This window comes from Lissotriton helveticus, chromosome 8 (assembly GCF_964261635.1).
Source record: "Lissotriton helveticus chromosome 8, aLisHel1.1, whole genome shotgun sequence".
Lineage (NCBI taxonomy): Eukaryota > Metazoa > Chordata > Amphibia > Caudata > Salamandridae > Lissotriton > Lissotriton helveticus.
Genome location: NC_136069.1, coordinates 312,856,290 through 312,882,269, shown reverse-complemented (window position 1 = coordinate 312,882,269; position 25,980 = coordinate 312,856,290). Strand labels below are relative to the sequence as shown.

The 25,980-nt window shown below is 41.1% G+C and overlaps 1 protein-coding gene across 1 annotated transcript in view; it reads left to right on the top strand.

Moving 5' to 3' along the window:
* The window catches only part of ZDHHC20 (zDHHC palmitoyltransferase 20), a 195,384-nt gene extending 173,364 nt beyond the window's left edge, over nucleotides 1-22,020 (top strand). Inside the window, exons 11-13 of the mRNA XM_078657089.1 lie at nucleotides 10,642-10,757; nucleotides 18,634-18,711; nucleotides 20,519-22,020. Coding sequence (XP_078513215.1) covers nucleotides 10,642-10,757; nucleotides 18,634-18,671 — 154 coding nt within the window. The 3' untranslated portion in view covers nucleotides 18,672-18,711; nucleotides 20,519-22,020. The remainder of the gene's footprint in view (nucleotides 1-10,641; nucleotides 10,758-18,633; nucleotides 18,712-20,518) is intronic.
* The last annotated feature ends 3,960 nt before the right edge of the window (nucleotides 22,021-25,980 follow it).

Genomic DNA, 25,980 nt, shown 5'->3' with positions numbered 1-25,980 from the left:
CCCGAACCTATCCAGTCTCCACCTCCTTGTATGGAGATTGAGCGGCGGCAGTGGACGTCTTTCGACTTGCCTCCTGAAGTCTGACGTAATCTTGGCACCCAGGCATCCCTCCACAAAGACTGTATACGCTTGTAGGTGGAAAAAGTTTGTAGCATGGTGCACAGCAAAGGTTGTGGATCCCCCTTCTGCCCCTCTTTCTGAAGTACTCTTGTTTCTGCTCTCTTTAGCCAAGCAGGGCTCTGGTCTGGGCACTATCTAGGGCTATCTTTCAGCCATCTCTGCCTTCCTTCGGTTGCCAGATCAGACTTCTCCCCGGTAGTTAACCGTTTCCTAAAAGGCTTAGCGCATCTTTTTTCTACGATCCCCTTCGTTATGCCTCAGTGGGACTTGAACCTTGTGCTAACCTATCTCATGTGTGTTCCCTTTGAGCCTCTGCATAACTGTGCTTTACGCCTTCTGACTCGTAAAACTGCTTTCCTGGTAGCCATCACTTCTGCTAGAAGGGTGAATGAGCTCCAGGCTCTTTCTTCTAAACCTCCTTTCCTATCTGTTCATCGGACAAGGTGGTTCTTCGGACCCGTCCATCCTAAGATGGTTACTGCCCTTAACATTGTGCAGACCATTACTTTGCCCACCTTCTTTTCGCCTTCGCATCCTTCAAAGGAAGAAGAGAGGCTCCACCGTCTGGACCCAGAACGTGCACATTCCTTCTATCTGGATTGCACGAAACAGTTCCAGGTGGATGCTCAACTTTTTGTTGATTACGTGGGTGCAAAGAAGGATCGTGCCGTACACAAACGCACCATTTGTCGATGGGTTGTGTTGTGTATTAAAGCTTGTTACTTTCTAGCTAAAAAGGAGCCTCCAGTCAGTCTACGTCCTCGCTCCACCAGGGCGACGGCAGCCACTATAGCCTTGGGAAAGGGAGGGCCTCTTAATGACATCTGGCAGGCAGCCACGTGAGCATCGCTGCACACGTTCACCAAACACTACTGCCTGGCAAGCCAAGTCCGGAGAGACTGCTTCTTTGGCCGTTCTGTTCTCCAGGATTTTCTGGTGTGAACTTGGTTCGCAGACCCACCACCGGGTTTGGTGTTACTGGGGTATCTATTCTAAGGTAAGGAATCTCTAACTAACGTGTTTCTTTCAGTAGCACAAGTTACTTACCTTCGGTAACAATAAATCGCTAAGAAACATTAGTTAGTTATAGATTCTTTACCGCCCCATCCATCCATCCATCCCCATTCTGCCAACTGATTTCTAGGGTTAATGACATCCTTTCAGGGCCCTAGTTTTGTGCACCAATGGTCAGTGTCTTGCATGGCTCTGCGTTTCTGGCACGGAAAGTAGTGTACAGAACTGACGTCAGCGTGCAAGGTCGGCATCTAAGTAGCTGCCACGACGTCATCCCGGCGACCACAATGCCGACAACGGACGTGGAGCAGACCGATGCCACCTTCCGACGCACAGAGGTACTGCTGATGAAAAAAGATTCCAGACCTAGTCTGATGCCTGGGGGTAATTGTAAGGTAAGGCATCTATAACTACCTAATGTTTCTTACAGATATATCCGAAGGTAAGTAACTTGTGCTTTTACTGCAGACCAGGTTATTTCAGCAGTCGGATCCCTGCGCACAAATGTGTTAAAGGAGACCACACATTATCATGTTGTCGCGTACACACAAATAAGTATAACAGAATCTCCATCCCTAATAACCTTAGAAAAGTCCCCCTCTCTCTAGAACCCGCTACCTCCCTCGACACACCCCGCCTCAAATGCACTCTCCTCAACTGCAGATCGGCCTCTAGACACTCCTCCGCCATCGCTGATCTCATCTTAACACTGGACCTTGACCTAATCATCATGACTGAAACCTGGCTAACCGAATCTTCTACACCTATAATGGACATTCTGGTTCCTCCAAACTACCACATCATTAGACTTGACAGGTCCGGCAAAATAGGTGGTGGAATCGCATGCATTTACAGGAACAACCTCTCTGTTCTGAAAGTCACCTCCCCCTCCCTACCCTCCCCAACTTCCTGTGAATACATCTGCCTCGATATTATCAGTGAGGGCAAACCGATATGCTCTCTTCACGGCATTTACCACCCACCCGGGGACAACCCCACCTTCTCCCAACAAATCATGGATATGATCTCAACCAATTCCGGAAGGCAGCTCACCCAAATATACCTCGGGGACTTCAACCTCCACTGGAACGATCACAATGGCGCGGTGGTAAATAGTCTTAAAAATTTCCTCAATGCCCTTGACCTCACCCAAATATGCAACAGCCCGACCCACGAGAAAGGCTCTATCCTCGACCTTATCATCTCCAAAGAAGACTCTATCCAACTCGAATCTATCCAACCCTGTGACTGGTCAGATCATCATATTGTCACATTCTTCATCAATGAAAAAGTCAAATTTAACACGGCTCAATCCTCCAAGCCCAAAATCTGGAAAAGAGACCTGAAAAAACTCAACCCAAACTCTTTACCCCCTAACAGCTGCAATCTCCTACTTCCCCCTACCGGCACTACGGACGTTCAATCCTTGACTGACCACTATCTCAACGCGATGACCTCAATAATTAATGAGGCTGCACCTATGCAACTAAAAAGAGTCTACACTAAAATCTCCAATCCATGGTACGACGGGAGTCTCAATGAGGATAGACGAGCCATGCGAATGGCAGAGCGCACCTGGAGATCAGCTCCATCTGCACTGCACCTAAAAACACTGAAGAAAAAGAGAAACGCCTATTTCAGGAAAATTAAACGCTCAAAAACAGATTTCTTCAGCCTCCAGCTCGACCAAACAAAAAAAGTCCGAGAAAACTGTTTGAGCTAATCAGAACGCAATCCAAGGAACAACCCCAGCCACTCAGCACTATGCGCGAGGCTCCCTCCTGTGAAGACTTCTCCGCCTTCTTTATCCAAAAAACTGACAACATAAAGAGCGATCTCCTCATTGACGCAAGCCTCTACTCCAAACCTCACTGCATAGCACCCACTGAACCAAAAAACAATGCTACATGGTCATCCTTTGTCACCTACTCTGAAGAAGAAATTGGCAAACTGCTCAGCACCTTGAAACCATCCAATCACCTCACGGACCCCCTTCCTGCTAACGCTGTAAAAGACTTTACCCCTTTGCTCCTCCCACTCTGGACTAAAATTATCAACAGCTCACTCAAACAAAGAACCATCCCTGACTCCCTCAAAGTGGGACAAGTCACACCTTTACTAAAGAAACCTACAGCCGACCCCTCTGATTTAAACAACTACCGTCCCATTACCAATATCCCCACTCTCGCCAAATTGCTGGAAAAATGCGCACAACTACAACTAACTAAACACATTGATCAGTTTGATCTCCTCACCCCTCATCAATCAGGCTTCCGAGCAGGACACAGTACAGAAACTGCTATGACCCACATAATTGACGACGCCCTTCAAATCCTAGATCAAAACGATACCTGCCTCCTCATCCTTCTTGATCTCTCTTCAGCATTCGACACCGTCAAACATGAGAATTTACTCGAACTATTAAACACAAGAATGGGTCTGTCTGGGACTGTTCTCAAGTGGTTCACTTCCTTTCTACACAACAGGTCGCAGAAATTCAAGAGCAACAACCTGATGTCCTCGCCAATATCTGTTTCGTTAGGCGTCCCCAAGGTTCCTCCCTATCCCCAACTTTGTTCAACCTAGTTATGGAACCTCTCACCACCTTGTTACAAGCATCCAATGTACACTTTCACATGTACGCCGATGATACCCAACTATATCTCAAATTACAATCCCCCAATGACATTTTGCTCCTGAACTCAACGATCAGAAGCACCCAATCCTGGCTTGCCGATAATCATCTCAAACTCAATGCTCTGAAAACAGAGTTCCTTCTTATCTCTCCTCCCGCGAAGATCTCTACCACTCAAATTTGTCTTAAACACCTAACTGCACTCAATGTCCAACCCACCATCGTGGACTCAGCAAAATCTTTAGGCATAACACTTGACACCAATCTCAACATGCAGCAACATATCAGCAAGGCAACTAAGGGAGCGAACTACCAAATCAATACCCTGAGGAAACTTAAACCCTTCCTCCCTGCCAAAGACTTCCAAACTGCAGAACAAGCACGAGTCATCCCTCGAATAGAATATGGCAGCATCGCCCTCTGCGGACTCCCCCTAACTACTACCGCACCCCATAGAGCTTCTCTAAACGCTGCATCGAGACTCATCACTGGGTCAAAAAAACACTCACATATCTCCCCTGACTTGAAATACCTAAACTGGCTACCTTTTGAAGCCAGAATACATCTGAAAATCGCCTGCATGACGCACAAGGCTGTCCACCTGAGCTCACCCGGCTATCTCACTCAGAAGCTGACAATTTCTGGCGGCTCTAGAAACACCAGAGGCACAAACAATCTTCTGCTGAAGCCTCGAAGATTCCGGAAGGAAAAAACTTATAAACGCTCCTTCTCAGGAATGGCACCCAGGATCTGGAACTCACTCCCTCCTGAAACGAGGCTCATCTCCTCCGCGACACTGTTTAAGAAAGAAGTAAAAGCTATCCTCATGGCTAAATACACTTGAACTATTATTTTGGACACTTTTAAGACTCTGCACCGATCTTTACTACTTGGTCGACCCCTTTGCTCATTTGTTTTACTTGTATTATCGACTTACGTGATTTTCTATGTTCCCACGTATTTGTACTATTAGCACTACTGACGTATCTGTTTGACTATGCTCCCTCATGTTCCCCCTTTCTATGTAAAGCGCTCTGATATCTGCAAAGATCTTGTTCGCGCTATATAAAACTTTCAAAATAAATATGGAGTGGAGTAGCACAGAATGATGCTCTTCCCCTTGGAAAATTGTTGAGTCCCTTAGAACGTCCTATGCTGGCCGTCTCTCAGATATACAGATGCTGTGGCTCAAACTAGGCCCTCCAGGGATTAGGTCCCAATTCAGAGTACAAAATAGGTAATCTCTTGGCTGCATATTGGATACATTTGTTACATAGGAGACAATTCAGGCGGTGCCCCAAGCACATTGCCAATGACCTCCAGTCAGAAGCAGTAAAGGAGGACAGGCAATACTTTTTCAGTGTTTGGAAAGATTATTTCAAAATGGTAAGTGGCCCTGCAACTCCATTTACATTGGCTGTGTTTGAATCTTATAAGATGGTATGACCTGGACTTAGTACTTCTGCTTGGGTCCCTAATTCACTGTTTGTTCCTTCATCATGCAGTTTTTAGTCTAAGTTTCAGGTGGCAGTTGGCTACTAACCAGAGTGTTCCTTGACCACATAACCTGCACTTCACTCACTTTCATCCTCTGGGAGAGGAAAAAGACTGTGACACTGCAGGTGGTAATTAATGCCAGGCTGTACCCTATCAGCTGTTGCTCGATGGTGTGCCAACATGATCTTATTCTTTTGACCATTTTGAGCTGGTAGCAGATGGCCTATAGCATTTTATAAATCTGTATATTACTGCCAGTAATATCCAGCATGGTGACTGTTATGATTGGTTTGAGGTCACCAGGAAATTAACTACCATTACGTTTTTCACAATTGCATGCAGGTGATCTTGTGTTTCGATTCTTGTGTGGACTGAGTAAAAGGACAGGTAGTGACAAATCTAATTGGCCCTGGCAGAGCAGGACAATGGAGTTGTCGATGTGCCATTGCTGGGCAGCCTCCTCTGCTACAGGTTTGCCTGCAGCCTCGATTTACTTGCTTCCTTCTTATTAGGTGGAGGGGTATTTCCCAAGACCTTTCTGAGCATGTTCTTTCTTTCTGTGTGGAACACATATAATCTGGTAGAACATATCCGTGAGTGAAGAAGGTATCTTTCCATGCGGTTTTGTAGTCTCTCCACTGTAGGAGGAGCCACTTATGCATTCAGTGGGTTTTTTACTTTTTGTGGAGCACTTGCGGATGCTCTTTAGCTATGGCCAGAACTATACAGACAGCTGTGTTTGGCGGGCCGCCATGGGGTCAGGTTCTTTGTGGTGAAGCAGAGTGATCACTTTCGCATTAAAGAGCGCTGGGGAGGTGGTCATCCTCTTGCACCGCATGTGGCTTGACCTCATGGTGATCGGCCACTCACGTATGGACTTGACCTTGATAGATTCTCCAGTCGTACATCAGACTGCTCTTCTTTGTGTTCAGGATGGGTCTTGCTCGGAGTCTTGGTTGAGGCTCGTTTCGTAGTAGATTTCAATTCCAAGACAGACTTTCTCTGTGTCTAAGCTTAAGCTTTGCAATACGGGAAACGGGCACTACAAAGCGGCAGTTTCCACGCAAACCTTTACCACGCATGCATTACAACGCATGCGTGGTTACGACCGCCTTTACCATGCATACCTTTACTACGAGATACGTAGTAAAGGTATGTGTGGTAAATGCTAAAAAAAGAAAAAGGGGGCTTGAGGGGTCTTCCCCCCGCCCCATAAAAAAAGCTTAAGATTGAAAAGGGGAGGTTGAGGGGTCCCACCCCCGTACCCACCCCACCCCAAAACGCACTTGATATGCCGAAGCGGAGGCAATCCGCATTGTTTGAGAGGAAACGGATAGAAACTTCTTCTTCCTCTTTACGACATACAACGTCACCAAGGAAGATGGAGAGGAGACAACGTGAAAAGGTGAGGGGAATTATAGTTAAAAAAAAAAAAAGGATTAAGGGCAGGGGAAATTATAAGGAGTGGGGGCTGGGGGGGTCATGTAATGGTACAGGGGAGGGGTATAACCTTTACCAAGAGTATGCCCTTACCATGCATACATTTACAACGAAAATTGTTGTAAATCTATGCGTGGTAAAGGAATATTCGAGGTAAAGGTTATGCGTGGAAATAGCATTCCGTTGTAACTCATGCGCGGTAAAGGCATGCGTTGCAACGGAATGCATTGTAACAACCTTGCAATGCAAGGAGTCTCCAGCACCAAAGGTGCCTTTTGAGGCAGTCGGACAGTGGGTTCCACTGAATTTGTTGTCTGTGTAAGACTAGACGTGGTCTTGGCGAAGGATGGCCTCTGAAATAAGAGTTGTTCATGGAAACGTATTCTAGGCTTTCCAGTGGTCGAAGCCTCTTTCATATTCTGAGTATATTCCTTAATATTCTTCAGTGCCACATCTAGATGGTGACTCTGGAGAAATCCAGAGCTGGATCCTGTAATGCGCCTACCGTCCATTACTTTGGTGCCAAATGATCTTTTTGCACTGAAAGATTTTACAAGCCAAACAGGCATATTAAATATGGGTAATCCAGAGACATTGGTTACGGACTTCAGGAACTTACTATTATTATTATTATTAAATTAAATTTATAATGCGCACAGCTACCCTTGACAGGGTTTCCCGGCGCAGGCATGTCCACTACTGCAGACTGAGTAAACGGAAAGCTGATCACTGAGAGAAAAGCCAGGTCTTAAGATCTCGCCGAAACTTAGAGTAGAAAGATTCAGGTATTATTAAGGTATAACTTAAATGGTACATTTTCCACACTCTCCCTCCTCCTAAATCCCTGCACCCCTTTCACCCCAGTAAGTCATTCTTAAGTGACCTGACTTCTCTGCTTTGAAGCAGTATGCAGTCACACAAGCTTCTTATGTGTTGAAAGTTGGCATTCCTGTTTTGATGTCCATATAGCACGATCATACTGAAACACGAAGATAAGACAGAAGTTGATGTCCTGATGCATTGCAGGTAGCATCATGAGTCACCTCGATAACCAAACCTCTTTGACGAAAACCAACTTACAACATCTGTGCCAAACACTAGGTGGCAGGAGTATGCACACCATATAATCTAAAGCAGCAATATTTTCCCTAAAAGTTTATCCTATGTGTTCTCTGACTTTCCACTGAAACACATCTTCACAATTCGAATGAGATTCATGAAGAAGTTGACTGACTGCCTGACCTTGTATTTCTTCAATCCTTTCAGAATGGTTTTAAAACGGGACAGTCCACTCCATTATCTACTGTACCTGGCAACCGAGATCAAGTTCACTAAAGAGCTATGCAGTATTTGGGGTTTCAATGCTGTCAGGCTAGAATCCAAAAGATTCCGTAAGGAGCGGACTAGTCTTTTGTGGCATTCTGCCTGGTCACATAGAAATTTGAACGCTATTTTAGACAAGACGGGCTTCTTTCCTCAACTGAAGACCACAACAAGCTACACCTCGCCACAGTGAATTTCCATTGACCAGACTCCTCTGAAGGTACTCATTGACATAACCCCACCCACCTCCCTCAAAGAACTACCTGAACCCTGCCCACCAACTCCAACTGACCATACACTTTTTTTGGCCTTCTTTTGTGTAAAAACAGAGCAAAAACGTAACACAGCTATTGCATAAAGGAATGTAGTCAACATTACTAATCTACTAACTAATAACCTCCAATCTTGGGTTCTGGAGTAGCATGCTACTCGCTATAAAGTGCTTCAATGCCTCGACAGGGGTGGTAAGCGCTATATAAATAGAATTATAGTTCCTACCTCTGATCACCTTCTGTCACCTAAAGTATTTTACCACTTTGATGACAAGGAGTCTGGTAATGTCTAGTTTAATGATTCTTTGTGGAAGCTAATGATGATTACAGTAGCCATTGATACATATCAGTACAATTTTTAGGTCTGACTTGACAGCAGTTGTGTGAAAAAACTATTATTACCAATCTGTTGCAATTTGCATAGATTAGATGTTGACTCCTCCTAGAGGTCTATTTCCTCCTCACCTCATGCTCTTTTTCCGGGCACTTATGACTTTGCAACCCTTGCTATATAATCCAGTCTGCTCTATAATTTGCTGTTTTTACTAAATGAAGTCAATCAGAAATGTTGCTGTATCAAGCGTGCAACCATATAGTTTAACTGGCCAACTTTCAAATAATTGCTTTATTCAAGCATTTGGAGGGGTAATATTTTTGCCGACGTAGTGCAAATGTTCCCAGTTTATGTAATGGTTGAAGTCTTTTTTTTTTTTGCAACAGGAAATACAAATATTGAATTCTTCTGATATATTTCAAACCATATGAAAAAGTAGAATTGCTTCTGTCATGAAAATATTTCACTTTTGCACCAATTCACTGCTACATGACACACAGAGCGAAGCAACGGTAGGCACTGGGCGGCTCAAAGCCCACTGTTTTTGGTGTGGGCCAGAGTAGACCTTCCCCTATAAGACTTATCCACCGGATGAGGGTGTGGCTCGGGTGAGTAATTTAGCATTGAAAAACACTTCTGCTTTCCGTCCATCCCACATCTGAACTGTATCAAGTTAAGAGGAAGTGGAAGACGTTGCTACCTCTAGTTACTCTCTTTGAATCACTCTGTTTAGTTGGCTGTAACCAGCGCATAGAAGCATTCTGGGTTCAAGCTGCACTCTTTAAACGATCTAAATATGCAATACTAATAACACTATTGAACAAGCGGGCAGATCAATTGTGCATTGGGTGAGGCAGAGCACCTTCTTCCCAGAGGGCATTGCTCTATTGTCTTAATATGTTCTAGTAAAGGCATGAATCTTTTTTTTTTTTTTAGGTCATGCTATAGAAGTAGATCCACCTCCTAGTACACATGAATGTAATAGAACACCATCTTAACTGCATGCTAAGTCTAGTGTCTGATTGCACCTAAAAGGCAGGAGCAGGCACAACCCTTTGCTCACAGTAATGGTGCAGCAGTGTTGTAATGGTTTTGTCCCATGTCAAGCTGTGAATCCAGATAGAGCGAGAAGTAAAAATACTGTCTGCTAAGCAGATCATCATTTGAAGTAATGTGTACTCTGGAAAAGATATCTTGAGGATAGAACATGAAGGATTGAACATTATTTCTCCAAGCGGTAAACACTTTATTTCCAGTTGAAGGTCACATCAGAATGGCATAAAATGACCAATATTGCAGTTATTGGGACCCGTTATTAGAATGATCCATACAGTCCTAATTGGTCAGAGATTCAAGTCATGAGCTGTTCCAGTTATTCCAGCTGTACACTAGAGGCGAGGTGGCTGGCCAGGCATAAACACTTCAATGAAAAGATTTGTCTAAGGCTCAATGCTTATATAAGAGAATCTCCTGAAGACCCCTGCTCTGATGCAATCACAGCAAGGCCACATGAAAGTGCATGCAAAAATAAGGAGGCTAGTGCAGATCATTTTTTCTGAAATCTCGAACAGAGTAATAAGTTGTCTTGCCATACCTAACCAAGTGTAATAGATTTTTTGCCACAACGACCTCATTAACAGAATTTTGTTCCCAACTCTGAAAGTGTGCTTGGTAACAATCAAAAATAGGAACTATGGCAAGAACCAATATTTTATGAACCAGATGCACTATCAATGAAAGGCATCTTGAATATTAAGGGGCACTCATTAGCGGGTGAACACGATTTTCAATGTGCTGAACTAACTTGTACTTCTAGATATGATATTAGTATGGAGTCTCATGGAAACAAGGGTGACAAATGAGCCTCTTTGGCTTCCAATAATAGACCAGAATCCATTTTGACGTAGCCTAGAAGCATTGCTTTGATAACTTGCAGTTAAGTAATTTACCTCTAGTCCATATTAACCACAAATGGTATAATAGAATGTATATTTTATTGTTTTTAGTGTTGGAACCATTCAGCCTCCTTCTATAAGACCACTCAGTGAGTCTCAAAATAGATTACTGGGGACTGAAAGCCAGTGGATTAATGGTGGATTAGAAGAAGAAAACGCTACTACAGGTACGTGTATGCTAACATAGGTATTGTGTATGCTTTCGGGTGTGCTATTGTTCAGGACTTCCAAATGTTTATTATTTCACGATACTCAGATGGTTATGACATCTAGTTCTGTAGAACTAGATCCATTTAAGTAAAATATTTAAGCCTACCATTTCATGAAGGCATCTGTAGTTGAACCTCGGGGATTTTCAAAATGTTTCCACTATATTTCCTTTTGATGCTAATTCCATCCCTTCAAAGCCTGAACAACCAAAATGTTTCTCACTTGCATGCCTTTATGCTAGCAAATGTTATGAGAAAATCGAAGCTGGTCACACTGCACTCATGAAGCATGTAGGAACGGATGTATGACGTTACAACGCATGCTTTTACAACGCATGCTGTTACAACGCAGTTTTTACAACGCATACCATTACAACGCATAGCACTGTGGGGTGCTGGATAGTGAATAGTTTAATTTACTATTCCAACTCCAGTCCCCGTGGACACTAGGGAAGGTGTTTGATAGTGAATTAAATCTATTCCCTATCCTAGAGCCCCCCAGCGCAATGCGTTGTAATGGTTTTCGTTGTAAAACCTGCGTTGTAATAGCACTGCGTGGTAAAAGTTGCGTTGTAAAGGATGTTTCCCTGTATGAACATATAGAAGAAAGATGAACAATAGTGTGTATTGGAAGGAGTATAGCAATGCAAAGAATAACCATATTGGGTGCAAATAATTATTTTTTACCTACCTTTCAACTCCTTCCAAGTGCACAATCAGTCACTGATGCCTTCCATATTGCATTCTGACCTATGCAATCTAATCAAAATTGTAAATGCTGATAACTAGTTCAGCGGAACCAAAGTCCTGGATAGTCATAATCACCTTCAACAGAGCCTCCAATAAAACCAAAGCGCTTTTCAACTAAGTCAAACATTGTGCCACTCTCCTGTCAGACCCTCCTGTCCAACATTCATTTTATAGGTACAGTATCTTCAATAGCTGCATCACTGAGAACAGAAACACAATCAAACCCTTAACACCAGATTTCTACTGTGCCTGCAATTTCCACTTGAACCCCCTCCAAATAAACTGCTTTGAACCTCCAGTCACATATTGACCTCAATTACATCCTTCATCACTGAAGACCAGTAAACCACTAATCACGGATTCACATACTGGAAACCTGCATGGGCTTCTCTGGCTCTGACCTACAGTGGTTTACCTCCAGGCTTAATTTGTAAAAGAATGAGTGTCTGTACCCTAAAGCTCTGCTCAGAAGCCTGTGGCTTTTGACAATAAATGTTGGCACTCTAATTCCGAAGCTGCATAGTCCTGAATCCATCTCTTGCCTATGTAATCCAGTGCCAGACTATCTCTACCTCTTTATCTCACTCTTGAAGGGGTTGTGGACGGTGGTTGATATCCTGGCTTTATAAGTCCATACTGGAACACACTGCAGTGTCACTACAAACCCTGAGAGATAACTGGGAAGTGATTGCTGGCCGACCCTTTAATGAAAAAGAATGGCAGAGGGCTCAAGAATATCCAAATGTGTCCCGCAGTGCCTGTTTCAGATATATCAGATTCAGTATACTCCACAGGGCATACTTCACTACTCCTAAATTAGGACTGATCTAAGCAGGAACCTCTGCAACCTGCCCCAGATGTAGGACTGATGAAGCAAACTTCCAGCATATGGTTTGGTAGTGCCCAGTGCTGAAAGACTACTCACAGGCCATCATCGATAATATTGAATTCGCAGTTAGAAGGAAAGACCTAGAGAACATTGAGATTGGGAAAACACAAATGACCAAAGGGAAATGAAGTAGCGATGAAATGTGTGGACGTGTGTTGTTGCCTAAACAAGCTATTACGATGAATTGGAAGACATCCACACCTCCCACAACTGGCAAAAGACTAGCTGATGAAACTGATTTCAGGACTTTTGGAGGGGTTAAGCCCAATGTGTGAAGAGGACAGGAGTAATGGTGATAGGCCACGTTGAGGCATTAGCAATGCAGCTCACTGGGAAATGTAAAACTGTCAAACAAATCAGCATCTAGAGAGGAATTACCTCATGTGTAAAATACACGTCTGCAATGTAATTGTATGTAAAGACCCACCTGCATGGTACTGCTAGAAGCGCAGAATGACTGTGCTAAAGCCTGTGAAACCTCTAGGATGAAGGAGGACACTGTCCACTAAGATGGACTTGTGATCGAATCACACAGTGCCATCAAGAAAATGTGACTGTGCTGGACAATCCATAGCATTACTCTCTGGGGAGGTAAGGGTGGGAAAGTGGGCGGAGGAGGGTAAAATAGTTTTAATATTTATAATACGTTGTTATTTTTAGCTTTAGCTTTGTTCCACTATATGCATGGTAAGACTTGTTGACTGTGTTAACCTGCACCTCTGCTGAATGGACCAATTAAAATGCTAATAAAAGTTGATAAAAAATCTCACTCTTGCAGGTTCCTACTTTCTCCCTTTTTGATGGTTTTACAATCTTTCCCTTCCATTCTTTCCACATTATTTTCCTTCTCTTGTTCTCAATAATGTCTGATGCAGAAAAGAGGGCCAGACCTTTAACATGAGTGTGGTGGCTTCCACCGGCAACCACCCACACAATTTAAGCACTGGTTTACCTTCTATCTCACTAGTGATTACCAGTGAATCCTTTAGATTTCAGCTTTAAGATTCCAGAAACTACCAGTCTTATGGAGAGACCCTAGGATTTTATGCTGACCCCTCGATTGTCTTCAACCTCTTCATGGAACCGTTTGTAACCTTGCTTATCGACAACACTATCAAAATCCATCGATGCACTGATGCACAACTCTATCTGAAAATCTTAATTGCTGGTAATAATCAGCATCTTGCCTCAGTCTTATTCTTAGTCTTATTCATAAATGGATGCCCGATGCCTTTGTTACTCATCCTTACTAAGACTGAATTCCTCCGGTATTTGACAACAGTCAAAAATCACCACCAATTTAAATCAATTTAAATCTGATCTTTGAAATGAATCTGGACTGCTCTCCCATTCTCCCAACTGACACTCCCAATTAACAGCTAATGCAAAAATCAGTTGGATTGTACCTAAACACTGACCTCTTCTTTGTGCAAGCAGATGTGGGTTAAGCACCACCCCCAAGTCCCTCTTAGGTTTACATAAGTATCAAGCTATGCCCAAAGTTCTTGTAAAAAATGTGAGGTGAGTTGTTTGGCTGTCCTATAGTAGTCTCTTTATCTAAAGGAGGTTTGGTCTATACTTTCAGTGGGGCACCCCTCTTGTGATTGTCTTTCCTTTTATGACAGCAGTACCCCAGTTGTACTGCCCCTTATTTTCCTTTTTGGGACCTCTCCGAGGTTTCCCTTCTTAAACGTAACTTTGATTCAGAGTACATGTCTTCTTCAATTCCTCCCTGTCTTAGCGGGCAGCCTTGTAAAAGCTTGGACTTGTGATTTTACTTACATTGTGTTGACCAGAAAAGGGGTGCACATAGAGGTTCTTAGTGTTCTATCCATGTTCTTATCTTTTATTTTTGTTCACAATAAAGTTAATCTTGTTTGGAATGTTAAGGTTCTTCATACACACCTTCATATATTAGTGTCTCATGACCAGGGCTAAAAAGTAATGACCTGAATAAATCTGCTTTCTCCTAGTGAGATGAATTTATCTTGGCTGCACTCTGCCTTTGATATGATGGTGTACGGTAGTAACAGTAATTATGTTTTGTGACAAAGAGGAGGTGTTTCTATAGGCAAGGCTACCACTATGGTATGCTACATGTCCTCTTTAAAACAACAAGGTTTTCTTTGTGAAGGCTCACCTGTTTGTTTTCTCTTTGCATTTAGCAAGCCTCTGTAGAGTATTTTGTTCTAGTTTTCTGATGGGTTTATGATTTAGATCCATATACGTTTGACTTAGGCTGCTCTACTTTATCTATAAATATTGTCTGGTCTTCACAACTGATCAGTTTCAAAATACGGCGTTTATCAATGGATCCATCCTTTGTTTCATTCTGTCTCATGTGTTAGGGTTCCTAATGTGTATCTATTTTCCTTTCCATACTCTATTAGTTTCTGTTTTCTACCAAAGAGTGGAAAGGAGAAAAGCTGCAGTTCCTATTTTTTTTTTTTTTTTTTTAAGGGATTTTGAGTTTTGCGCTGGTTGATCTTTGCTGGATAAGCAGCTCCCTAGAAGGGTGTAGCAGCTCCGAAATAGACTGTTGTCCTTCTGCATTGTTAAAAAAATATATATATATCTACATTTAGTGTCCTTGTAGATGTTGTGCCCACATTGTCAGAGCACTGTCAGTTTACTTGGTAGTATACAGGAGTGTTGCTAGATGTGAAGGGGTTGGACAGTAACAAGGGATCAGTTATAGTGGCATTTTGCTGGAACTATGGGTAGAGGTCTCTTGATTATATTATCTCTTCAAGTCCACCTCCAGTGTTGTACTGTTTTGGTTTTGAGAACTCTGCAGGTAGACATATACATCCGAATTATACTTTTCTTACTTTTGGTAACAGCCTTTCTGTTGAATACCCTACTTGCAGATTCTTCACTTATCTGCCCACCTTCCCATTCCAAAGAGTAGTCTTACATTTTAATAATGTTCCAAGTTACTTTTCTGCACTGCCTTTCTGCCACTGTCTGTCTTGTCTTTGCCTCTCAGGGCTTGAAAAACAAGATGGGAATTGTTAGACCTGGTACCATTGGCGTGAGTCTCCCTTCCATTTTTTACCGATTGCCTCCTCTGTTTTTTTATATGTTTTGCTGGTTTTGATGCTTTGGGCACTGTGCCACTGCTATTCAGTGCCACAGTACAAGTGTTCCCTGTGTTAAAGCACCGAGTGTGCCACCCACCGAAGCAGCCCCTAAAAGTGTAACTCGGGCCTGCCACTGTAGAGCCTCTACGCAGTCTGACACTGTTGTGTCGACTAGGCGGGTCCACCCATTCGCCAATCCTTAGACCTTCCATTTTCTACATATCAGACACCCCTAAGGTAGGCCTACAGGCAGGGTGCATTGTTTGTAAAAGGTAGGACATGCCCTGATGCGTGTGGCATGACCTGATAGTGAATTACGACCTATTCCATTTTTCACTATGACAAGGCTACCTGTCCCCATAGGCCCGAACGGGCAGTTTGATTATAACATCTTATAATCCTAACTGACCCGGGGACGAGGTAGAGATTCGTGTTCAGTATGCCTGAGCTCAGAATGATAAAATACATCTTTTAGTGAAGTTGGTTTTAATATTCTGTGTTTGAAAATACCACTTTTAGAAAGTCAGTATGTTCTTACCTAACCATCCAGCCTGCCTCTGCTAGCATGTGTATTGTGTGTCTGGTTTAGTGAGTGACAGGGTCTGGGGGGCTCCAGGAGACAGGGTGAGCCAGCACTAGGCTGAATAGGCCGATCTACCTTAGGAGTGGTGGGAGGAGTAGCACCTGGGCCGGAATAGAGCCGTGCCTGCCTTCCACAATGTGGCTCCACCTCCTGTGGTGCGTCTGAAGACCCTGGCCTTCTCCGACAAAGGAAGAAGTTGTGCACTGGCAGAATGCACCCTGAACTGGTTTGGACAAGGTACAGGACCCTCTGCCTTCAGAGGATAAAGAATTTCTGAGTATTATTATGGGGACCCAGACCCCAAGAAGTTAGATCACTTCTGGGAACACAAGACGAACCTTTGCCGCGGAGAAGAACCGAAGGAAGCTACAGGAGTTTGGACTCCCCTCTGCCAGTGTGCTGTTATTGGGTTGGCCTGCAGTGGTGTCATCATTGCAGAAGAAAGGAGAAGGAACTTTTACAGAACTTTCATCATCGTGCAGAATATTACTCCAAGGGCTTGAACTGAGCTTGCCTCCTGCCTGAAGTCTCAAGGATACAAAAGACTTCACTCCTTCTGTTTGCTTGCTTCTGAAACTTGCTGTTTCAGTCGCTACAGAAGGAATGTGCAACACAAACGCCAGTGAACGCCGCCACAATCTGCATCGAAGTCGCTAGCGCTGCTCCGACTTGTACACGTAGATCGACGCCTGCTACTGTGCAGTATTGACTCCGAAGCAGACATCATCGCAGAGCCAATCCTCAACAAAGATGGGCAAGAACTCATCGACACCGCGACACCGCAAGGAATCGTGGTTTCGGCGCCAACGTAACGTCACCTCTTCTCCGGTCAGGAACCGATGCATCCCCTGCCTGCGCAAGCAACCAGGACACCGACGCATCATCTCCCCCGAAGCAAGGAACCAACGCTGCAACGCGCCAACGGCACCGCATCTCCCCCGACGTTGTGAGCTGTCTTTGTTTCGCTTTTCAAGGTACTGTTCTCTGGGGTCTGTTTTGACTCTGGGCCCGACACTGCGCACCACGCGGTCGGCGCCGTACTTGGGGAACTCTTTGACCTCGATGTTGTGATAAATCCCGTTGGGGTTATCTGTTGCCAAAGACTGATTGAGTGACCTATTTTTGAATTACTTCTACCATCGTGAAGTATTAATTGTGATTACAGTATTGTGGATTTTTTGTCGTTTGCAGTCTTGTGATAAGTCTATATAAAGAATACTTATTTTTATACAACCCGGTGTGGTGTCCATCTGTAGTGTTTTCACTGTATTACTGTATGTCTTCACAAATGCTTAACGCACTGCCTCTGAGATAAGCCTGCCTGCTCGTGCCAAGCTACCAAGGGGGTGAGCAGGGGTTATCTAGTAGCGTGATCCCCTTTCCCTGACTTAAAAGCAAGGGTCCCTATTTGGTCAAAGGTGTATGCCATTGCCAACGAGAGACCCCCATCTCTAACAGGAATTGACATCAGAATGTTATGGCGGCGCTAGATACAGCTCATGTCACACCCAGTGAGGCAGGGAAGTCTATCTGTAGCCAGGGCACTGTCTTACTGTCTCAGAGCTATTTCAACTTTTCCAGCTCTAGTCTGGTGCTTGGAGGAGATTCAAGAGGTGAGGAATCTGCAGGTAGATAGTACATCCACCAGAAATATTATTACCAAAGGTAAGCAATTTATTTACCACTAAATCTGGTATTACTACATGGATAGTAAGTATACATCCAGACCGGTTCTAAGCTAGCAAATTAACAACTTGGACAAGAGAACATTCCAGACTGAAAGTCCGTCTTTCTTTGGTAATGTACCACTTAAGGATGTAATCAGCCACTTGGAAACCACTGTTTTACATAACATTTTGCTTTTTCAGAAGAAGCTCCTTTGATTCGCAAGCTGTGCATGAGTATCCCTGCACAACAGGAAGCAATATTGATGTATACCCATGCACAGCTTGTGAATCAAAGGAGCTTCTTCTGAAAAAGCAAAAATGTTATGTAAAACAGTGGTTTTGCTGTTTGTCTAACATAGATTCAGATGCAGGCAACCAAACCTCACCATGGGGTAGAAGGAAAGCAAAGAAATATACGTCATTATATATATATATATATATATGTGTGTATGTGTATATATATGTGTGTGTATATATATATATATATATATATATATATATGTGTGTGTGTGTGTATATATGTGTATATATATTACAATCTAGAGATGTGGCTGAGATGTAGGGTGTTTTAGGCTAAAGGTCCATGCCCTAATGTTTCATTTTACGTCTTGTGGACATTCATAATTGTGAGAAAAATACAGCACTGCAACCCCAGCAACTAGGTGGAGCATTTATAATTGCCACATGAGCCTATAATAGATGCAGTCTGCAAAATTAAAGTTACAGCCACATAGCATCTTGTTCTTAAGAAATGTTGTAGCAAGCAGTTAGCTATGTAACAGATACAGTGAACTCAGAAAGGGTCTTTGTATAGTTCTCCAGTTCTGTACATCATGTGTTTTTGTGCTACATTGCATTTCAGATGAAAGAAAACATGTCATAATTTCAATGGAAAGTTGATCGTCCTCATAGATGACCTATCATCCCAACTGAAGGAAAGGTGAGCTCACAAGTATGTTCATACCTCGCTTATAGTGTGCCAAGTTCTGCCTTTTCATATGAGAAAAGTTACAATACATTTTCTGTTTCTGTCACGTAAGAATAGTCCGAACTCTCATACTTTTTCATAACTGCTTGTTTTTTTTTGTTGTTGTCTTGATTAAAGTTGAAGTAATTGACTCAATTGTTGAGTTAACAAGTATTTGCAAAGCCAATAGATTTTGCCTGTGTGAGATCTATTGGCTTTGTTTATTTATTTACTTATTTTTTTAGACCTGTTGCACAGCAGTGCTACCTGCTGTGCAACAAGGATGAAAGTCAGTGGAACAAAGCAATATGATGCCGTGAACGATAACTGCGTCATTGCACTTTATTTTCTTTACTTTACACCATGTTGCACAGCAACACCGGCTATTGTGCAACATGACTTAAAGTAAAGAGATTCATACTCTACATATTCTCTAATTGGGGATCCATTCCAAATGGTTTTTTCCCCTTCGTTGCTGTTTATTTTAATTGTAGCAAACTTTAACCACCACTCTAGTAATTGATTTTCTAAAGCTTAACTTCCTTTATGTACTGTGATTACCTATCTAAAAAAAACGGACTAGTTGTGTTTTAATTCTTCGACTTTAAATTAGTACCTCAATAAACAGTAAATTATGGCAGACAAATAGCTTCAACTCCCCAACCTCTTTTGATGAGAAAACAAGTTGCAAAGCATTGTGCATGTCTTCAGTGAGACCTTAAGCCTTAGAGGTTCCAACCCGGCAGGGACTACTGTGTACAATTGAGCTTTTTGTGCAGTGTTATTCCAAATTCAGAATACATGAAGCACAACTGTACATTAATGTGTTTACATGCTGCTGTAAAACCATGTCGTTGGTTAGTTCTCAGCATGTAAAACTGAGTAATGTATATATTATACATTTTATATTATGGGCCACAGTCCATTTCTTTTTGCACTTTTGGGACTTGCATGTGGAAAAAGATGACATACAGCACAAAACATCAGGTTGTGATTGATTAAGAAAAAAAAAAGGATCTGTGTATTTTTCCATATGAATGTGTTACTTACAAATTTGAAAAGTTTCCTTAATAAGTAGGTGTGTCTTTAGTTGGAAGTGACACATTGTGGGTGTTCCCAGGCTAATAGCCGCAGAACGGTTTTTGAAAATTCCGCTTCGTTGTAACTTGGTATTCACAAATATTTATAATGTCCTTTCTAAGCCCATCATTTCTAAAATTATAATTAAATTAATATGGCACGAATGGTGGAGGAAATGTGGGAAAGTGACTTCAATTTCTATAAGGCATGTGGGGGAAGAGACTACTTCCCATGGGAAAAGCCTATCCTCGTAAATAGAAAAAAGGAGAACTCTTTTTTGGTGGGAAATTTCACATATTTGCTACCATTGTGTTTGTATACATTCTGATACATGGGTATTCCTCATACATGGGGTTAGTGAAAACAGGTGTACACCAAAAACGTTAAAAACAGAATCTGTTATGTCTCTAAAAGTTACGTTTTTCGTTCTATATTTTAGGCTCAGTGCATACAATCAGTGGTTCTTATGTTTTGAGCATGGGAACATCTGCATTTAAATTATTGGTATCATGTTATCGTATGTACAAAAGGGTACAAACTGGAAGTTCTTGCCTCACAATTACATTATGTAAAATGTGACTCTTATCAATGATATTTTTGATAATGTTCTGTTAACCTTGGTTTCTAATTTATTTTAAACTACCTAGTCCTATTCCAGTTGATTACTAGAATTACTAACATTTGATTTTTTTCATTCCAGGTTCTACAACACAGTTTAGACTTGAATATTTCTTGAACTGGTTCAGCAGCATCTGTTCAGCTGGATGAAATGCTATAAATCTGTCTCATTGGACGTTGGACAGTGAAAGCATTTTTTTCACTTGCGGCTGCAGATGCTTGCATGGAGAGCAAGCTAACTAATGCCTTAAGACCCTTGTTCTCCATTTTTACACCATTATGTAAATATTGCTATTAATTAATCCTATATAGAAAAATATTTCCCTGTATTGATAAAAGTATGCTAAATCAAGTATTGGAAACTAATGTTTTGTTCACTTTGGGGCTAGATCTGCCAATAACTTTGTTTATTGAACTTATAAGAAGAAATGCTTGTACCACTTATTTATCTCAAGATAGAATGATTCACAACCCAAAAAGAAGCATTGTAGCCTCAGCTGTAGATAAGAGATTATGTAAAGAATACGGCATGCAAGGCACCAATTCAATTGAGTGGTATTCCTTCTAATAGAAATGTTAAAACCTATTAAATATTGAAATAGGCTGCTAACAGTTTCTCACTAAAGAAATGACATTGACTTGTCATACCAATATGACATACCTAGAAACTTTGAGGAATGATTAACATGAAATATTCCGCCAGATCCTGAGTAAAATAATTGCACTTCCAAAAATGTATATCAAAATGGACCATGCCTAAGGCAAAAGCAGAAACTGCACCTATGTTAGGTATTTTGGAATTCTGTTTGTGTTTTTGTTTTTTTACCAACTTTTTACTAAAAGTAACTTTTTATATTAACATGAAAGCACGAATTAGAGGCACTCTATTTACCTGGTGAAGTGGAATGTAAACATCCCACCAGACCTTTTAAGTAAGGAAAAAATAAGCTGTATTTGCAATATACCATGGTCTAGAATCTTAGAGAAACAGTAGCTGATGTTGCAATAGACTAATGTTAAATGTTTAAAAACTTTGTGATTTTGAAATGGACACACTCTTCCCCAATCATAAATCTTTTTTTAATCTTTCATGAAGGAAATACTGTGCAGTGCAACACAATAAGTTGTAACTAGCAGTTCAAACGTGGCCATACCATTAGATATTTCACTTGATATCCTCTCTTTAAACGAATTGTTAGTTTACTGTGGAAAGAACAGTTGTGCCATATACTTTTAAGGGTCCTTGCAGTAAGCGGGAATAAGAAAACGTGTATCTGTATGATGTAAAATGCAAGTGGCTGCAAAATGGCTTCCGAAAAGTATTCAAGACATCTGCTCACAAATCTCTTCAGTATAAATGCTGTCCTCTTAACTAGCACTTGTTTAACAGACTAGCGGACAAGTTAAGGAGTTTGTTACAGGGAAGTCCGTTGGGGACAGAATGTTTCTTCATTTGCCATGCAAATATTTACAAAGCAGTCTGTATTTACTACTTTGCATTATGATATTTTAATTCCATACCAGGCCGACCTCCAGTCACTATATGAAAATTACCATTAAATGTTATATTCCTGCTGCATTTTAAGGAAATTGTCTTCTTTGTATTCATACTGTTCTTTTATTTTTGGAAACACTCCCCAAGTTTGTTCTAATTAAAGTTTGCTATATTTTATGATTGTAGAGCTATATTAGCAAAAATCTGTTATGGAAAAGTATGGCTGGTGAGCAATTAAAGCCAGTTATTTCCAAAAATTGCCAACATTTTCTAGTTTTCAGAACAGTCTTAAATTGTTTACATCTTCCTTTTGTTTGTTCACTTCTAATGCAAAAGATTCACATAGACTTGCTATAATGAGGAGCAAAGTACAGGCTTTATAGATTGAATAGACTTGGGTGAAGAGTTAGTTGTTCCGTGATAATCTAAAGATATTACAGTCCCTCTTTGTCATGAATGTTTCTTTAAGGCATCAAATTCTAAAATAATACACTAGAATGGTTGAATAACCCACCCTCTATGCTTTAAAATTAGTCAATGGAGAGGGCAGTAAAACTACTTCTCATTTAGACACACCCATCATGGGTTTAAGAGCAGAACTCTTAATAATTGCAAATTTTAGTGGTTGTTTATTTAAGCCCAACAAAGTTGCACTCTGGTTTTTAATTATTGTTTGAACCAGATAAACAGTTTACAGTGAGTGTCATACAGGCAAAACGTTTCAGTTGAGAATCTTCCTAGTACTCCTTGAAGGGACTCTAACAAATGTTTACATATTCAATTGCATTTTTATATCATTTGTAATCCTACGTTTTTCGATGTTTGGGTAGTAGTTTCAAACTTCCTGCTCTAGCACTCAGGACAACATTGTCTTCAAGCTGTAACCTCAGGCATGGAACTGTTTCCTTTATGCCACAACAATCTTCCTGGTGTAACCATTCTGGTTTCATCCTCTGTCTAGTTCACTCGTTTTGATGTATTGCTGCATACATTCAGACATTGTTGCAATGACATCTCCTTTTTCAGCAATTTCATATTCAGTAATTTATTGCATCTTGAAGTGTTTTCTTCCCTCTGCAGCATTCCTTCTACCTTTTGTTACCCTTTCAGCCTTCTAGTTCATAAGCAACGTAGTTTTGATTATTTTTTTAACAGACTGCCCGATGTCTGTGCAGAAATAAATCTGCTCCATGAAACGTTTAGTTTCGTAAATAGTTGCCCCAATTGAAAATGAGGAGAATCTATCTTGTTTTCACTCAAAATTTAACTCTGGACAGCTGTATCACATGACCTATCCTCCTTAGCCTACCTCCACCACAAATCTAGCAATGCTTTTTGCCTTCTACCTGTTGGATGTCGGTCAAATGTGTGATCAGCTTTTCTAGTGCCTTTGTTAGGAGGCGTTTTTCACTCCGAAACCAAACTCTCCTTTGCTCCCAGGGTAAGTGTAAGGCATCTGCTTTTCATTCGAGCCTTGCATCGGGCATGTAAAACTTTTGTTGTCATACTATGTAACAGATAGTGTAACACATCTTTTTCACCAAGAACCTTTAGTAAAAATCAGGGTAAAAAACCAAGTAGTTGCTTCATTTAGTTAGCTTATTGTAGGGTACTTTAGGGGAGCGAGCGTTTTGGCATTTAGAAGGTAATGGTTGGTGAGAAGTATCACTAATCAACTGAGTTAGAATTCTTGTGAAGTGTACTATGAAGGAAATGTAATCATAGATTTATTTTTGTTTACTTAAAGTATGGTAGGTACTCCCATTTGACTTTTTACCGTTGTTGCTTGGGTATGGACAATCATGTAGCATGATGAGAAAAAAGTGCACTTTATAGGTATGAACATATTTTTACGTCTTGGCCAGGTTGTAGATTTGCATATTGCTAGCATCTTTATCATTAGGAAGAAAAGAGCAGTCATGTTTGTCTTGATTATCTTGTTTTAGTATATCTTTTTTTAAGATCAGATTGTCAAAAAAACACATGTCCCATCAGGAACAAAAACATAAGCCTTCATCTGTTTCAGATAAAGGATAAGTCTTTCTCAGAACAAATTATAAGCCTCTATGCCTCCCTTCCTTAGCTTAATTTTAACACCTAGTCATAAAAGAATCCGCCTCTGGCCTTTGTACTTGGAAGTGATGAAGAACGCAAGAAAAGCAGCTACTACAAAATGTATAGCTGTATAAATGTAAGTAGCTAAGATTTTGTTCCTCAACCCTGAAAATTAATACGTTTCCTTGTCATAGTTTTGTTTTCAATTTAGTATTTACTAGCAATGCTCATTCAGCTTGATATTTGGCGAATGAGCCAGATGTTAATGGACTGTTCAGTTGACTTGTTCACATTATCTTCAGTCAAATCAACATCCACAATGGTATATAAACACTGCTCCACCAATGTTTCCTATACCTACCTTTGAGATCACAGTGTCCAGTTATGAGTTTTTGTTCTTTATGAATGGCTTTCTTACTAGGCATTACCTTGATCAATCAGGTCAATGAACTTTCATTTCCTTTAGGACTTCCTACGGCCTTTCATAGAAATGAGGTAATTTGGATCAATGGCAAAGCACTGGTATATGTATGATACCAGGTTGCTTGAAGCTACTTGAAACTAGCTGGGTTACCTAATATTGTAGAGTTACAGATATTAAATCTTTTGTAATACTGCAAATCACTGGATCTCTTCTGTGAAGCGTTCTGTGAAACCGTTTTCTTTACTTAGGTTAGTTAGTGAGGGCAAGTGATTTTTATTCCACATGTAGACAGTAGGTGCTTACCTCAAATTAAGTTTTAAAAAATGAATATAAACGGAAAAGAATATATATATATATCAATCAAAGGATTGCCCTGTGGCAGTGATTACGACTGCATACATTGTCACCAGTATTCAGTATTCCTGGAGTGACTGAAGCACAGTCACATTTTAAATTTGAATTGTATCTTTCTTTGTTTTTCATGATTATTCTCTTTTCTTCACGGTGTTAGATTGCCATTTCTTGACATGCTACAATGTAATCAAATTCACTCCTACATTTATAACACCAGTATAATGTTACTTCCTATGTATAGGTGACCGTAGACTCCAATAGAGTACTAATTAAATACAGAGTTTTTATGCTTACATTATTTGAACCCATGTGATCTTTACTCTGTTGTTCAACAGTACCTTGTCACAACATGTAAAATGCATTCATCACAGACTACTCACTGTAGTGAACAGTGTAGGCACAAAGGTTTAGGAAAGTGGATATTGTGAAGTCATATCTGTACTGTTATTAAAAGTGTGATGGCACAATAGCGTTATTTATTTTTAAAAGGCAGATAGATGCCAGAGTGTATCAGCACATCTGTCATTGTTTATAGTTAAAGTGTGCTAAATACAGATCAGAGCTGCATGATTTCTGTAGCATGTTAAAATAGAAAAGAAGATGAAAACTACTCCAGGGAAGCAAAAATGTAAGGGAAAGTTATTCACAGAGCAACAACATGTCTAAACCTTAATGCTGAAACTAGAGAAACCATTTTAAGCCCTTGAAGTTATTTTGACTTCAAAGGCTGACTACAATTCTGATTAGTTTCACTCCTCATCAGTTCTCTTGCATCTGAAACTGTTTGAGAAACACATCAATCATTCCTTCTGATAGGTAATCGTTTTAAAGACATTAGTATCACTAGTACGAAAGCAAAATGATGAAGTTGTGTGACTAGTGTCGAAAAACTGTCTTCTCCACTTTGCTCAGTTTACAATATTTTGGCACTTCTCCCAAATTTATTTGAACAAATATTACTTGTTAGTGGAATTGTTTTCCTTTACCAATGTTCCTCCCTAGAGTAGGTTCATTTTTCCGGAAGTAGTTAGCACTTGCATAAGTATTATAGATATTTGAGCTATTAAGGTTTCATGATTTAGAGACATTCACTAAAAATAAAATTATACTGTGTTTTACCTCCAACTTTTCTTCTCGAAATATTCTTAACCTTCTCTTGGTTCTCCCCAGTCCTTAGAGTGACTGTCCCCTGATGACATTGGCTTCTCATCACAGT